Source organism: Gopherus evgoodei, chromosome 15 (genome assembly GCF_007399415.2).
Source record: "Gopherus evgoodei ecotype Sinaloan lineage chromosome 15, rGopEvg1_v1.p, whole genome shotgun sequence".
NCBI lineage: Eukaryota > Metazoa > Chordata > Testudines > Testudinidae > Gopherus > Gopherus evgoodei.
The window spans coordinates 28,961,935-28,976,077 of NC_044336.1; the positions used below are offsets into that span (position 1 = coordinate 28,961,935).

Here is a 14,143-nt window from a genome sequence, read left to right on the forward strand (position 1 = left end):
GAGCATGTTAGAGCAGCCCCATGGTTGCCTATACCAGGTGAAATAATCCCCTCTGGCCGGATCACCGGAGCATGGCACATGCCAACCACACTCCTCCCATAGCCTATGTGGGGAGGGGAGGGGAGGGGGAGGAGAGAAGCAGGTGACAGAGTCTGCTAGACCAACCTTGTACCGCTGAGGCCTTGCCATATGCTAAGGAAATCCCCAGTGGCCACTTTAGTGCAGCTTTAAGCCCCCTTTGCTGGGCTGCAGCAGCAGAAAGGAGACTTGACCTGGTGCTCTGTGGGCAGTTTCCTAAGGGCCAGGCCTCCTGCAGAGTACGGCATAAGGGTTCTGCTACTCTGCCAGGATGGGAAATCTTTTAGCTCAGCTAATAGAGCTCTGTGGCTTTGGAGGAGATGGAGCAGTTGATTTATACAGTAATAGTGTCTTGCCTGCACTCGTGGATTTATGACAAGGCCATTTCCCCAGGAGACAGGTTTATAGGAAAGCAGCAGCTGTTATTTATGTTCGGATTTTATTTAATATTCACAAAAACCAGTTCCAGGGAAACTGTGAGGGGGCAAACCCACAGTGGAGCCAGCCAGCCAGGGAGAGCCCCACTGGACTGTCTGTCCAGTACGCTGCAGCCAGGTGTCAGCCTGCGTGACAAGAGTGATGTGCCCAGCAAACCTGGCACAAAACCCCCTGGCACCACTGAGAATATTCTAATAGGCCCCGCTAGAGCTGGCCTTCCCCCTTCCCTGTTCCAGCCAGCATCAGGGATTGCACAGAACAGGAACTAGGTAGACAGGGAGGGGCCGAAAAGGCAAATGTCTGTCCCAAGCAGCTGGGCACGTCTGACGGGGCTGCACAAGGGAGATGCTAGTCTGGCCCCAGGAACAGAAAGGGTCACGTGGGGACCAGGCAGTGACTGGCTGTCAGTGGGACTGTGGTTTGCAGCCTCCATTTTGCTCCCATCACTTTCAAATCAAGCTCTTGAAATCATGTTCAAAATCACCTGAAATGTTAAGGAACAAGACTCCCGTAAACAACAGGCGGCTGGGCCCTGCTCGCTGCAGCGCGAGGTCTGTGAGCAGGACAGAGAAATGAGTCGCTCAGCTTCCCCCCACACTGATCCATCCCTTGTTCTTTGCTGAGTGGTGACCACACCCTGGCCAGCTTCGCTAATGAGCAGAGCCCTGCCCCAGCACCAGGCCCTGCCCCAGCTGAGGCACAGACCAGTATCAGAATCGCCAGGTGGCATTAGCTCTAGGAGGCAGCCTCCCCCTGGCCAAGCTGATCTTGGCTGGTGCTCTCCAACCCTGAGCCAAGCACACAAGAGCTCTGCTGCCCTAGTGCCCACAGGGAGCCCACCTACCCCCTTACCTGAGTCAGGATATAACCCCTCTGGGATAACTTCTCAATTACGTCAAAGTGATCCGTGTCAGCAATGTCCAGCAAAGAGACGCTCCAGCCAGCTGAGCGCAAGGCCTGGAGGGAAGAGACAGCAGCACCGAGGTCGAGAGAAAGACCAGGCACTTCAGAGAGGAGGTGGCTGCTCCTCCATGCAGGAGCCAGGCACCATGGTGAGGGAGATGGAAGCAGCAGCCCCACCCCAAGAGCTCCCACCTGGAGCAAGTGCCACCCAGCAGGGAGTAGGGCATCCTCTCCCTGAGCAAACAGGCCCATCACAGAAACTAGCTGGACACCCTCCCAGGGAGATCTCCTCTGTGCTGGATCCCTCACTGTGGTGGGAGTCTCCTGTTATGCCTCCATCCCCGTGAGCCCCACTAAGTTATCACTTGGATGGGAGGCTGAGGGGGCCAGGCAGCACTAAGCAATGGGTCCCCTGCTGCGTGAGAGTCATTCTGGGCCATTCTCCCAAGAGGCAAATGACAGCACAGAGCACCCCACCACCCTTCGGGATCAAGTTCCTTGTTCTTTGCTGTCTGGTCCAGCTCTTGTAGTCTCCCATCCAAGCTCTGGCCCCATCAGAACCTGCTTAGCTTATAAACTGGAAGGAAAGCCAGGCCTGAAGTGGGGCAGCCTGCAAAGTACACCTCTTTCAGGCAGTTACCCCCTACTGAAGGAAGGGGTGGAAAGCAAATGCCCCTGGGGCTCAGAATAGCTCTCTGAGCTGAGCAAATCCCCTTTTGCTCTGGCTGCCCCTGGGCAGCTCTGCCTAGGCTACCTCCAGGCCTGGCTAGAGGCCTTCTCCCTGTATCTGGGAACCCCTGGCTTGAACCTGCCGCCAGTTAGGGGTTACCTCAAGGGCTCCAGCTCAGGCAGAGCCAGTCCAACTACTTGTGTACACAGTAGCTTGCTAAATCCATCCTGCCCTAGCCGGCCGGCGCGTCTCCACCCCATTGACCAGACCTTTAGGGAAAATCTAGGGGTGCAGAAAGTGACCAGCCAGGGCACAAAGCCCCAGCTGATTAGGGACAGGAGACCCCAGAGAGGTTTCCAGCTGGGTGCCATGTAGCAAGGGTGCAAACAGAAACAAGGTGGGTGAGGTAAAATCGTTTATGGGACCACCTCCTGCTGGGGAGAGACAAGCATCTGAGCTGCACAGAGCTCTTCTTCAGGTCTGGTCTACTGCACCAACAGAAGCTGGTCCCATAAAAGATATTCTCTCACTCCCTGTGTCTCTAATATCCTGGGACACCTGCAAGCAAGGGTGGAAAGAGTCTAGTGAGTTGGGCTGGGGTCCTGCCGCTGACTTCCCTCACATACATGTGGCCATGAAACAGTTAAGACGATGGGGCTGCTGGGAGCAGCACCTGGAAATACTCTTGGGATTGTCTGTGGAATTCTGGCGAGTCGTGTTGGGCCACAGCGATCAGCACCTCACAGGCCTTCCTGGCAGGCGTCGCTGCTGTCATGCACAGGACGGGGCTGTTCCTCCGGGCGACCTCCCTGGGTAGAGACAGTGTCACTGCAGAGCAGTCAGACCTGCAGGGGAGGAGCAGGGCTGGGGCAGCAAGCACAGCCTGTCACCCCGCTATGGTGGGGAGGAACTCTCCTCTGGGCACAGGGGAAGCCAGTCCTCATGTTTACACTGCACACCATATACCTGTACTGTCTGTGTGTGCCCAGGGAGGGGCTGAGTATGCACACCCAGGATGTGTAGGCGGGAGCAGGGTATGCACAGCCTATGTATGCAAGGGGTGCGCACGTACCCGGGTTTGCGTTCATGGACTGCAGTGTACTACCCAGGTGTTAGAAGGGGGCAGGTGCAGGCTGTATTGGCAGAGTGTGTGCGTGTGGGCTGGAGCAGGGGAATGCATGATATGGTGCACGCTCATGGGCAGGGGGTACAGGGGCAAGCTGCCTGTGTGTTTCTGATCGTGAGTTCCATGGCTGTCTCACTGGAGGGCATGCTGGCTCTGGACCCTAGGGTGCTCACCGGCTCACGTGGAGCAGGTTGTTCACAGAGGTGTGCGTGATGGGTTCGAGGTCATAGACTCCACTCACCAGAAAAGCTCCTGGAAAATAAAAACACCCTAATCTGTGTGAGGGCCTCACCTGGCTTGTGGGACCCTACGGCTCGCAGCAGCCTGCCCCATTCCCCAGCGTAGGGGAAATTTCCTCTCCAGCCTGTACCTCACTGCAGTTTTCCCAGGTCACTGCACAGGGCAGGGTGAGATACCTACCCCTGAAGGCCACGGCAGAGCCACGCCAGTAAGCATGCTCTGGAGGACACTGCACGCTCAGGCCTGGAGGGAGAGATGGCACCTGGGAGCTTGGAGACAGAGACACACTGTGGTTCCCTTGTGCTCCCGCTGTCTGTTTGTTGTATCCCCATGGGGTCTCCAGTCAACACATCAACAGAAAGATTCTTGGGGCAGAGAGGATCAATTACATGTTCGTACAGTGCCTGGTACTATGGGGCCCTGGCCGCGCGTTGCTACCACACTACAGACCTGGGCAAAGGAGGCTGCCAGGCAGAGTCCATTGCATTATATGCTGCTTTGGAACATGGAAACACTCTGCTCTCCTCACGTCTCAGCAGCACAGAGCCACGTGGCTGGAGTGGAAAGGGGTGTAATGCATCCTGACTCAGTGAGCCAATCAAATGAGCAAACCCTGCTTTATGGGGCATGGAGCATAGGGGAGGGGTGGTGAGGGTCCCTGGGGAAACCAGGCACTACCTTTTATGTCTGGTGTCACTCCATACTCCTCCCAGTCAGTTGAGAGCACCATGGCTGCCAGGTGAGCCCCTGCGGAGTGTCCGCACAGGTAAACGCCGCTAGACAGGGCAAGGGTAGACAGAAGGAGCTGTGAGTGGGGAGGTAGCGGGACCAGTATCTGTGCACCCAGCTGTGGGGCTCCCCTTTGGAATGGAGGAGTCTGCACAGCCTGACAGAGTCAGAGGATGAAAGTGGCAGCATTCCTAGCAGTGGGGTCAGAAGAGCCAGATTAGTTCTCATCTACTCCAGTCCCCCACCCCACCAAGAGGAGGGTACAGTAGTGTATGTCTCCAGACTTCTACTCCTCAGGGCCCATCCACACGTACTCACTACCACAGGTCCCTAATGCTGCGTGAAACGCCTTCAGCGTGATGTGCCTTGACGTGGCCTCCTCCTGCCAGGTTGGCAGGGACACAGAATGAGTGCCCAGGAGCTATTCGCTGCCCTACCTGGTCTTTGAATACTGCTGCACAATGAAGGCCACGCTACGCCGGACCTGCGCCACCATCACATCCATGTGGCCTAGGCAGAGAGCACAAAGTGAGAAGGGCCACAGGGCCAAGGAGAGGAGATGCTGGTCCCGCTTCTGGAACCCCTTACCTTTCGGAGCCACATCATAGCCAACTGCCACCATCGCAATGCCCTGTGTCACCAGAGGGGGCGCTATAAAGCCCGACACCTCCTTACTGGGGAAGAGAAACACTGGTAAGTCACATGCTCAACAGCTTAGGATGTAGCAGAGCAGCTCCCCTGCACCCAAAGCACCTCCCGAGACAGGGCCAGCCACAGAGACGCCCCAAGGGCAGCGATTATCTGCCCGTTGGCCCTGCAGCACCCAGGACAGGCCTAGCTTCAACTCTTTTTACTTCTGAGGGGGAAGGGCTGGGGCTGGGGCTGAGCCCCTCACACAGGTTCCCCTGCCCACAAATAACTCCCTGAAAAGGACTTGCCTCACCTTAAAAACTGCCAGTATCCACCGTGGATGTACAGGACAAGTGGGAAGGCTGCAAGGAACAACAAAGGGTAACCTGGCAGGCCAGGCATGTTCCCTCCACTTCCCCGCTCCCCGTTCTCCCAGCTCCTCTTGCTTTCATCCAACGCCCCCGCCTCTCCCCATTTACCTCCAGAGGGATCTGTGGGTAAGTAAATGTCTAGTTTCTCCCCATCACTGCCCCCATAAGGGACATGCAGCAGGGTCTGCATAGTGGCCTGGGCCCTCCTGGTGCCTGTGAGAGAAACGGAGGACAAGCCACATACACTGGCTGCTCCATGATGCAAGCAGCCCCCTTGCCCCTCTCTGGCTCCCAGACTCTATGTCTCTCAGCTCTGACCTGGGAGCCTGTCTGTTTTTGGTCAGCTCTCCGGAACTGCATCCCCCTTTGCTAAGCCACCGCCCTGCTGTCCAAACCTCTTAAATCCCCACCTGCTTCTGTGCACCCCCACTTCGCAATCAGACGTGACTCTCAGCCAGACAGTAAAACAGAGGTTTATTCGATGACAGGAACACGGTCTAAAACAGAGCTTGTAGGTACAGTGAATGGGACCCTTCAGCCAGATCCATTCTGGGGGGCAGTGAGCCAGACCCCCATGTCTGCACTTCACTCCTTGTCCCCAGCCAGCTCCAGACTAGCAACCCCTCCAGCCCCTCCTCCTCTGCTCAGTTCCTTTCCTGGGCCAGGAGGTCACCTGACCTCTTTGTTCTCCCCCACCTTTAGCATCCCCTTGCACGGGGGGAAGGGCCCTGGCCATTAGTTGCCAGGCGACAGAGGGTCGGCCAGGAACTGAGGCCCCCCCACAGTATCCAAAGAAAACATTAAGAACATTCCCAGTTCATCACATAAACAAAGGCCCCAAGTCAACCTGTTTGGGTGACTAGTGGGTCCCTCCATGGGGGTCTCTTTCTCTTCTCTGCCAGCTCTTTGGGGTTGGGGCTCTCTTTGGACTTGTGTCTCACAGAATCCAAGCAGAAGCATCATCAAACAAATAGAACAGAGCAGACAGAGCACAGGGACAAGTCTGGGTCGGGAAGCTCCCCTAGTAACCTGCCAGTGCCCCCCAGCTCTCAGCACTGCTATACGCTACTCTGCAGCTGAGATGCTCTCTCTGCACTGCATGTGTCACATCTGCTCCATTTCTCCACCCTTTGCTCCGTGGTAAGCTTATCCCCTGGCAAAACCTGCTGGCCCCTTACCTTCAGTCACCTCCCTGACATGGGCCTCTATCACAGCCTCCTTGTCCATGCGGTGAGACCACCGGCCGGGGGCATACTGCTTCTCTAGCTCCTGCAAGGAACACAGCACAAATCTGGACACACAGAATGGGGCCAGCACAGCTAGATTTTTATTTTCTTGCCTGCAGATGAGTTCCTGGTCCTAGAAACCTGGTATTTTTGGGACTGGAGAGAGGGACAGAGCAGGATCCAGCCAGAGAAAAGGCAAACAGAATGTGTACCTGGCTCCCAGCATTAACAGTCTCAGGCTGGAACAGCAGGGGACAGTGGGTTGGAATTGAGACATGGGAAGAGGGGAGAGAGAGAGGGAGCCCGGGGCTGGAATAACAGGGACCAGGGAATTGCCGGCTGGGACTGAGGGGCACTGGCAAAGCCGGGAGGAGAAGGTCACACACCACCAGTGGTGTCAGTCCCAAAGATAATAACAGAGCTGTTCCCAAGTGAGGCTCCCTGGACTTTGATCCCCATGTCCTGAGAGTACATGGACAGGAGTCCCAAAGACAAAGTCACTCCGAATTACTCCTCCTCCTCCGGGATACTCTAGTCTGCAGCCTCCCCCACCCTCAGCCCCGTGTAGTGCCCCCTCCCCTCACCTCCTGTGTCATGTCTTGCCACCTCCCCATGCCTAGGCTCAGCCTGCGACCCGCACCGGGGGCTGTCTCCCTGCATGTGACCAGCGCAAACCAATGCGTGCCGGGGCTGGCCTGGTCCCCATTGGCTGCTCCGGAGGGCGGAAGGATTGTGGGACCCGCCAAGCCGGTGCCAAGCTCAGGAAGGTGCTGCGGGACTCACCGAAACACGAGTTCTGCAGGCTCCTGCCCTGCCCCCTTCCTCCCCCGAGCTCCCCAGTCCCCAGCTCGGAGCCAGCGGAGCAGGGGAATTCCCCGTGGGCAGCTTATTCCCCCGTGTTCCCTGGCCCCGGTCCTGCGCCTGCTCTCCGACAAGGGGGACTGGCGCAGCCCTGACGCTTTGGGCAGCTCCCCAGTGTAGACAGCTGGCGGGACCCTGCCCCCAGAGCGGCTAAGCGTCCAGATAACAAAGACCTTGTTCCTTCTACTCCCGATCGCTGCCCCCCTCCCCTCCTGCGCCTTGCGCTGACTCTGTGCAGGTCACACACACGGACTCTTCCCGGCTCCTTCCCGTCCACCCCCGATTACAGGTACCGCGAATCTGGCTTGCGAGGCTCCGCTGGGAACAAAGCCTCTCGGACCTGGGATTCTGGAGGAACCCGGGGTGTGTATGTCCAAGGCTGGGATCCTGGGGGCACCGGGGGGGGTCCGAGGTCGGGATCCTGGGGGCACCGGGGGGGGGGGTCCGAGGCTGGGATCCTGGGGGAACGAGGGGGGGGTCCGAGGCCGGGATCCTGGGGGAACCGGGGAGGGGGTCCGAGGCCGGGATCCTGGGGGAACCGGGGGGGAGGTCCGAGGCCGGGATCCTGGGAGCACCGAGGGGAGGGGTCTGAGGCTGGGATCCTGGGGGAAGCAGAGGGGGGTCCGAGGCCAGGATCCTAGGAGACCGGGGGGGTGGTCCGAGGCCGGGATCCTGGGGGACCGGGGGGGGGGGTCCGAGACCGGGATCCTGGGGAAACCGGGGGGAGTTCCGAGGCCGGGATCCTGGGAGCACCGGGGGGGGGGCTCCGAGGCCGGGATCCTGGGGGAACCGGGGGGGGCCCGAGGCCGGGATCCTGGGGGACCGGGGGGGGGTCCGAGGCTGGGATCCTGGGAGCACCGGGGGGAGGCTCCGAGGCCGGGATCCTGGGGGACCGGGGGGAGGCTCCGAGGCTGGGATCCTGGGGGAACCGGGGGGGGGGTCCGAGGCCGGGATCCTGGGAGCACCGGGGGGGGGCTCCGAGGCCGGGATCCTGGGGGAACCGGGGGGGCCCGAGGCCGGGATCCTGGGGGGCCCGGGGGGGATCCGAGGCCGGGATCCTGGGAGCACCGGGGGGGATCCTGGGGGGCCCGGGGGGGTCCGAGGCCGGGATCCTGGGGGAACCGGGGGGGGGCCCGAGGCCGGGATCCTGGGGGGCTCGGGGGGGGGGGGTCCGAGGCTGGGATCCTGGGAGCACCGGGGGGGGGCTCCGAGGCCGGGATCCTGAGAGCACCGGGGGGGGCTCCGAGGCCGGGATCCTGGGGGACCGGGGGGGGCCCGATGCCGGGATCCTGGGAGGCTCGGGGGGGGTCCGAGGCCGAGATCCTGGGGGACCGGGGGGGGCTCCGAGGCCGGAATCCTGGGGGACCGGGGGGGGATCCTGGGGGACCGGGGGGGTCCGAGGCTGGGATCCTAGGGAAACCGGGGGGGGGCCCGAGGCCGGGATTCTGGGGGGCCCGGGGGGGGGTCCGAGGCCGAGATCCTGGGAGCACCGGGGGGGGATCCTGGGGGACCGGGGGGGCTCCGAGGCTGGGATCCTGGGGGGCCCGGGGGGGGGCCGAGGCCGGGATCCTGGGGCACCGGGGGGGGATCCTGGGGGACCGGGGGGGGGTCCGAGGCTGGGATCCTAGGGAAACCGGGGGGGGGCCCGAGGCCGAGATCCTGGGAGCACCGGGGGGGGATCCTGGGGCACCGGGGGGGGCTCCGAGGCTGGGATCCTGGGGCACCGGGAGGGGATCCTAGGGGGGGGGGGTCCGAGGCCGGGATCCTGCGGGGAGCCGGGGGGGGGGGCCCGAGGCCGGGATCCTGGGGGACCGGGGCACCACCCACCGTCGGGGGACGCTGAGAACTACTCCGGGAGGGGGGCTACTGGGGGAACCAATCCCTTTCCCATCATGCACCGGGACAGGCCGCCTCTGGGTGCTAGGGTGAAATTTCCCGCCCTGGTCCTGATTGGTCGGCGAGGGGAGCGGGAGGGGCGTGGCCTCTCCTGATTGGCCGGTGCCGGCGGGGTTTAAGGGAGCCGAGCGTGCGCGCGGGTCATTCGCTGGGGAGCGGCGGGATGAGCTGTCTGAACGTGCCGGGGGTGCAGCCCGGCTCGCCCGCCAGGGCGCGCGGCCAGATCCAGGTGGGTGCTCGGGCGGGGGGGGCGGGGCGCGCTGCGGGGCCCCCTGCCGGGCTCACCCCGTGTTTCTGTCTCCGCAGGTGATCTTCGGGCCCATGTTCTCCGGGAAAAGGTACCGGGCCGGGGGGCCGCGTGCGGCCGGGGCGGCCCCCGTCAGGCGGGGAGCGGCGGCTACTGCTGGGCCTGCAGCGCTTGGGCCCTGGCTGCTGCCCCTGCCCCGCTCCCTGGGTTCGGGGCGCAGCGAGCCAGCCCGGCCGTGGGGCACCCTGCACCCGGCCAGCAGAGCCTCGGACCTCTGCCACGGAGCTGCCTGCTCAGCCGCCGGGGGCTCCCCTTGGCTGCGGCGCGGGCTGCTGCTGCTGCTGGTGAGCACAGCCCAGTCCCCTTCCTGGGGGGAGACGCTGCTGTTCTTGCCCCCCAGATAGGCTGACAGCATCCTGGGCCTGGTGAGGCTCCTTGGCTCCCAGTATGTCTTCGTGCTAGAGCTCGCTGTCTGCTGTGCTGCCACGAATGGACTGGGGGGCATGTCCGGTCCCCCGTGTGTTAGCCCCTGTGCCTGGTGTGGTTCATTGTGACACTCTTTTCTAGCACAGAACTCATGCGCCGGGTCCGCAGGTTCCAGATTGCACAGTACAAATGCCTGGTGATAAAGTACGCCAAGGACAGTCGTTACTGCACCAATGGGGTCTCCACGCATGACAGGTGAGCTGCTGCCGTGGATATCCCCCCATTAGCAGGGAGGATAATCATCAGACTGCTGCAGCTTGACTGTTTGCGTCTAATAAGGGAAACTATAGAGAACTTGGCTTACAAGCTTGAAGTTGTCTCCTTTGCTCTGTACAGTCCATTGGCCTTGCCTTCAATGGGGTGTCTAGGCATGACTCTGCAGCCCTGTGCCCCTCCACAGAATGCTCCTTTCAGCTTGCTGCTGTTTAGCTGTAATGTAGGACGTCTCTTCTTACAGCTAGCTGGTTGGCAGCTGCACCATGTGTAAGTGGCACAGCTTTTAGCCCAGGAATGATGACCTGTCTCAAAACAGCTCTTACCTGTGCTTGAGCCCTTCTTTTTAATAGTGCCCTCCTGTATGGCTGACCAATCACTCTGTGTGCTGATCCTTCCTTGCAGGAATACCATGGAGGCTTTTTCAGCTTGTTATCTCAAAGATGTGCAGCAGGAGGCACTTGGTTCAGCTGTGATTGGTATTGACGAAGGCCAGTTTGTAAGTTCTCAATGCTTGTCTGCTGCTGTCTCCTGTCCAAATAACCAGCAATTTGCCTAGAAGGGGCCCATGTCATGTAAGATGAGAAGTGCAGAGAAAAATCTTAGACCCACTGTGTTAATCAGTAAAATGGTCTTGTGCGGAGTTCTTGTTCAGCCACATGTGTGGTCTAGTGCATCCCTCCCTGTAGCCTTGGTATGGGTCCTGTGGGCAGCTAAACCTGCCATGTTTAGTCTGAACTGTGAAGACTCTCCTTGCCCCCTTTGCTCAGATAATGTTGCTGTAGCTTCCTAGCCGATGCCCAGTCCTGCTGTTGTAGGCACATTTCTAAATTCAAGGCTATCTGCAGCACTCGAACCTGCCCATACTCTTCCTCTGCACTCTCCTTGCTGAAGCTGTCCTCTTTATGCACTGTCTAGTTCCCAGACATTGTGGAGTTCTGTGAGGCGATGGCCAATGCAGGGAAGACAGTGATTGTTGCTGCCCTCGATGGGACCTTCCAAAGGAAGGTAATTTCTCTTTCAGCAATGGGTAACTGGATCCTTCTGAGTTCTTATCTCTGTACCAAATAGCCTGTCTCTTTGCTGCAGGCATTTGGAAGCATCCTGAACCTGGTCCCCTTGGCAGAGAGCGTAGTGAAGCTGAATGCTGTATGCATGGAGTGTTACCGGGAGGCTTCATACACTAAGAGGCTGGGTGCTGAGAGGGAGGTAAGATTCTAGGGAACAAAGATCACTCTAACGGCCTTGAAGGCACCTGTGAGGTGACATGAGCTGCCCATGGTGTGCTCATACAGGAGGAAGGAGCATTCCCTTCTAACATACTCTCCCCTTCCAGGTTGAAGTTATTGGAGGGTCAGACAAGTATCACTCTGTCTGCCGTGTCTGCTACTTCAGGAAGCGACCTCAGCAGGCTGGGCCAGAAAACAAAGAGAACCTGCCTGTGGGGGCCAAACAGGTGGATGCCATAGCCTCTCGAAAGGTCCTGGCTTTGAGACAGATGCCGTGGAGCCCAGCAAACTGAGCAAGGGAGGCTAGAGACTACAACTTTGGGGCTTCTTTAAAGCTGGCTTTCTCCTCTGTTCAGCCTGGAGCTGTCTTGTGGCCTCTCAATGCTACCTGCCAAACCTAACTGCTGCTTGTGTGTGCTGAGCTACAAAGAACCAGGCAAGCCTCCATGTAGAAGGGACAAAAGGGGAGAACAATGACAAACAGGAGTCAGGCAAGCAACCAAGGGGAAAGTCCTCTGCCATGGGATGTGCCCAAGAAATGGGAGGCACTTACGGAGGCAGCCACACTGCACCAGACCCTTGTCCCTGAGTATGGGACTTCCCAATACACCCATCTGTCCAGGCTTCTGAGTAATGAATTCCTCCGAACTCCTGGTTACCCCTCTCAAGCACTTTTGACCTCCCTCTGTGACACTGTTGCTGGGTTTTGCTTGTGTTCTTAAGGACCTTGCCTGTTCCTAACTAGCTCATGGGTTTGACTTGCTGCCTGGGGATGCCCTGTCCCTAGGTGACACTGGGGCAGGAGGACCTCATTGCTTTAGCCCCTTCGTTATATTGCCTCTTACTCCATTCTTAGGTAAATGGCCTCAGTCCTCCCATCCCTATTAGTGTTGTCTCCTGCTATCACTACACCCCAGCCATTATCTTCCCTCCCAAACATCAGTTTCCCCTCTAACAATGCTTATGTGCAGCTGCCTCCACCCCCTCTCTGGCAGGCAGCTGTAATTAGTTCTCCCTCCCCCGTTGCACTTCAGTGGCTGTCCAATTTAAGATGGTTTCTCCAATTATACTTGCTAAGTGACTGAGTTGCTCTCAATCAGGGCTGTACCATTCCAAGGGTTTTTACTGTTACCAGCAGTAGAGTTGGCATTGATGTGTTTATTTTTAGGGTTAGGTGGGGGTTCTGTTTTTAGTTTCAGGTGTAGTAACTCAAGGAGCGAGGCCCTGCTCCTCCCTGTATCCCCCTGATGAGGGTGGAGAATAGTCACCCCTCCAGCCATGGTATCCAAGCTCTTAACACAGACTAACTGAAAACAGTGCTCTCCTGAGGTGAGGTGGAGCTGGGGCTGATGTTAAAGGGTGACATCTGCTTCAGTGGAGCCTAGTTCTGCTAATACCACTGTGCACAGCTGCTTACTTCTCTAAGAAGAGTTTGCAGGTACCTATTGGGTGTAAAAGCCCTGTGGCCTGATGGAAAGGATGTGCTCTGTGTCTCTACTAGAGGGAGTAAAGATTAGTGCAGGCAGGGGCTTTGAGTAGCATTGCTGGTGAGTGCCCCACCCCTTATTGTGTAGTAAAGCTGCCTCTGCTGAGCACTATTTTTAATCTCCCAGAGGGATGTCTGTGTTGTCCCTAGAACCAGATGTTTAAATGAGGGTGTCTCAAAGGTAACAGGCAGATAATCTCCACTTTGACTTAAATTTCCTCGTGTCCTTAGCAAATCCTCTCTTCCCCTTTCTCTAAAGCTTGGGATCATTCCCTGCTGCTTCCTAGTTGCCATAACAGCTTGCGGGCCAAAGCCCTTTCCCTAAGGCAGATGTAGCATTTTGATAACTGCTAGGCCAGGCCTTCCCTGGAGAATGTGCTAGCTGCTCTAACCTCCTTTCCTGCAGCCCAGGCTTGCTGTTTTGTGACACAAGGCCTCTGTTAACCCCTGGCCTGGCACCAGGAAGTTCTCTTCAGCCCATTTCCCCCACCCCTTACAGCAGCTGCATTGATCCTAACCCAAACAGCCTGGAAGCAGCAAGTTTGACCATCTTTATGAAGCTCACCTGCCAGGTGTAATATGACTGCTACTAATTTTAAATACCTCCATTGCTGCTTTGGGGGGAGACTCTACAAGCTGTGATTGAAGAATTCCTCCTTGGTTCTAGAGCTGCTTACTAAAAGATGAGTTTAATGTTCTTAAGGCTGCACTATTAGCCTTGGAGGGGGGCTCATCCCTTGGTGTGGGCAGCTGCCTAGTGGTTCAGGGGGTCTGTAAGTGCAGGAGTGAGTTTTAAATTAAATAATTTAATGAAACTCAGTGTAATGTGTATTTAATGCCACATTCACAGTGCTCTGGCTGAGGCCTCTTCTCAGGCTTCTGGGGGCAGCTGTACTCATGCTCTGCTGACAGGGCATGTTAGAAGCTCTGTTATGTGGCTTCTTTAGGGGAACAGCCTGCTTGTGTAGCCACTCTCAAATTCCCTAACCCCTGCAGGAGCGGAAGTGGGGGGTGACACTTGAGCTGTGCTAAAAATAGGCCTCTGCAATGATTATGCATTTCTTGGCTCTGTAGGACAGTGACTTGCTCTAGGCAACAGCATCTGAAGACTTAGGCTGATCTTTTCAAGGTCTGGTTGCACAAGAGCATGATTTTTTTGGGGGGGGGGGAGAGGAGGAGGAGGAAGAGAGCTGCATTTCCTATTCCTCCCTGGGGGAGAAAACCCACACCCTTCTTAGGCTGAAACATCCTGGACAGGCAAAGGGTGAAGTGAGACCTCTCCCCAGCAGCAGGAAAGCCCCTGTTGCACACTCC

General features: G+C 58.2%; 2 protein-coding genes across 7 annotated transcripts; one reads left to right on the forward strand and one right to left on the reverse strand.

The window, feature by feature from the left end:
* Window positions 1–552: 552 nt before the first annotated feature.
* On the reverse strand, window positions 553–7,049 carry AFMID (arylformamidase). 2 transcript variants are annotated; one of them, XM_030535033.1, is made up of 11 exons: window positions 6,996–7,049; window positions 6,364–6,454; window positions 5,294–5,398; window positions 5,128–5,176; window positions 4,773–4,858; window positions 4,622–4,694; window positions 4,134–4,231; window positions 3,389–3,467; window positions 2,763–2,898; window positions 1,369–1,473; window positions 553–1,000 (listed from the first exon to the last, which is right to left on the reverse strand). In XM_030535033.1, the coding sequence occupies exons 1-11, from the start codon at window positions 7,023–7,025 to the stop codon at window positions 971–973; spliced, it is 882 nt and encodes a 293-aa protein (XP_030390893.1). In that variant the 5' UTR covers window positions 7,026–7,049; the 3' UTR covers window positions 553–970. The 2 variants fall into 2 exon arrangements, with proteins under 2 accessions (XP_030390893.1, XP_030390894.1); XM_030535034.1 differs by lacking the exon at window positions 5,294–5,398.
* A 199-nt stretch (window positions 7,050–7,248) lies between these two features.
* Window positions 7,249–14,062, forward strand: TK1 (thymidine kinase 1). Of its 5 annotated transcripts, none has more exons than XM_030535036.1 (7): window positions 7,249–7,635; window positions 9,475–9,506; window positions 9,983–10,096; window positions 10,520–10,613; window positions 11,033–11,122; window positions 11,204–11,323; window positions 11,451–14,062. In XM_030535036.1, the coding sequence occupies exons 2-7, from the start codon at window positions 9,490–9,492 to the stop codon at window positions 11,634–11,636; spliced, it is 621 nt and encodes a 206-aa protein (XP_030390896.1). In that variant the 5' UTR covers window positions 7,249–7,635; window positions 9,475–9,489; the 3' UTR covers window positions 11,637–14,062. The 5 variants fall into 5 exon arrangements, with proteins under 5 accessions (XP_030390896.1, XP_030390898.1, XP_030390895.1 ...); XM_030535035.1 differs by lacking the exon at window positions 7,249–7,635 and adding an exon at window positions 9,331–9,397; XM_030535039.1 differs by lacking the exon at window positions 7,249–7,635 and adding an exon at window positions 9,341–9,397 and having other exon boundaries at window positions 9,988–10,096.
* The last annotated feature ends 81 nt before the right edge of the window (window positions 14,063–14,143 follow it).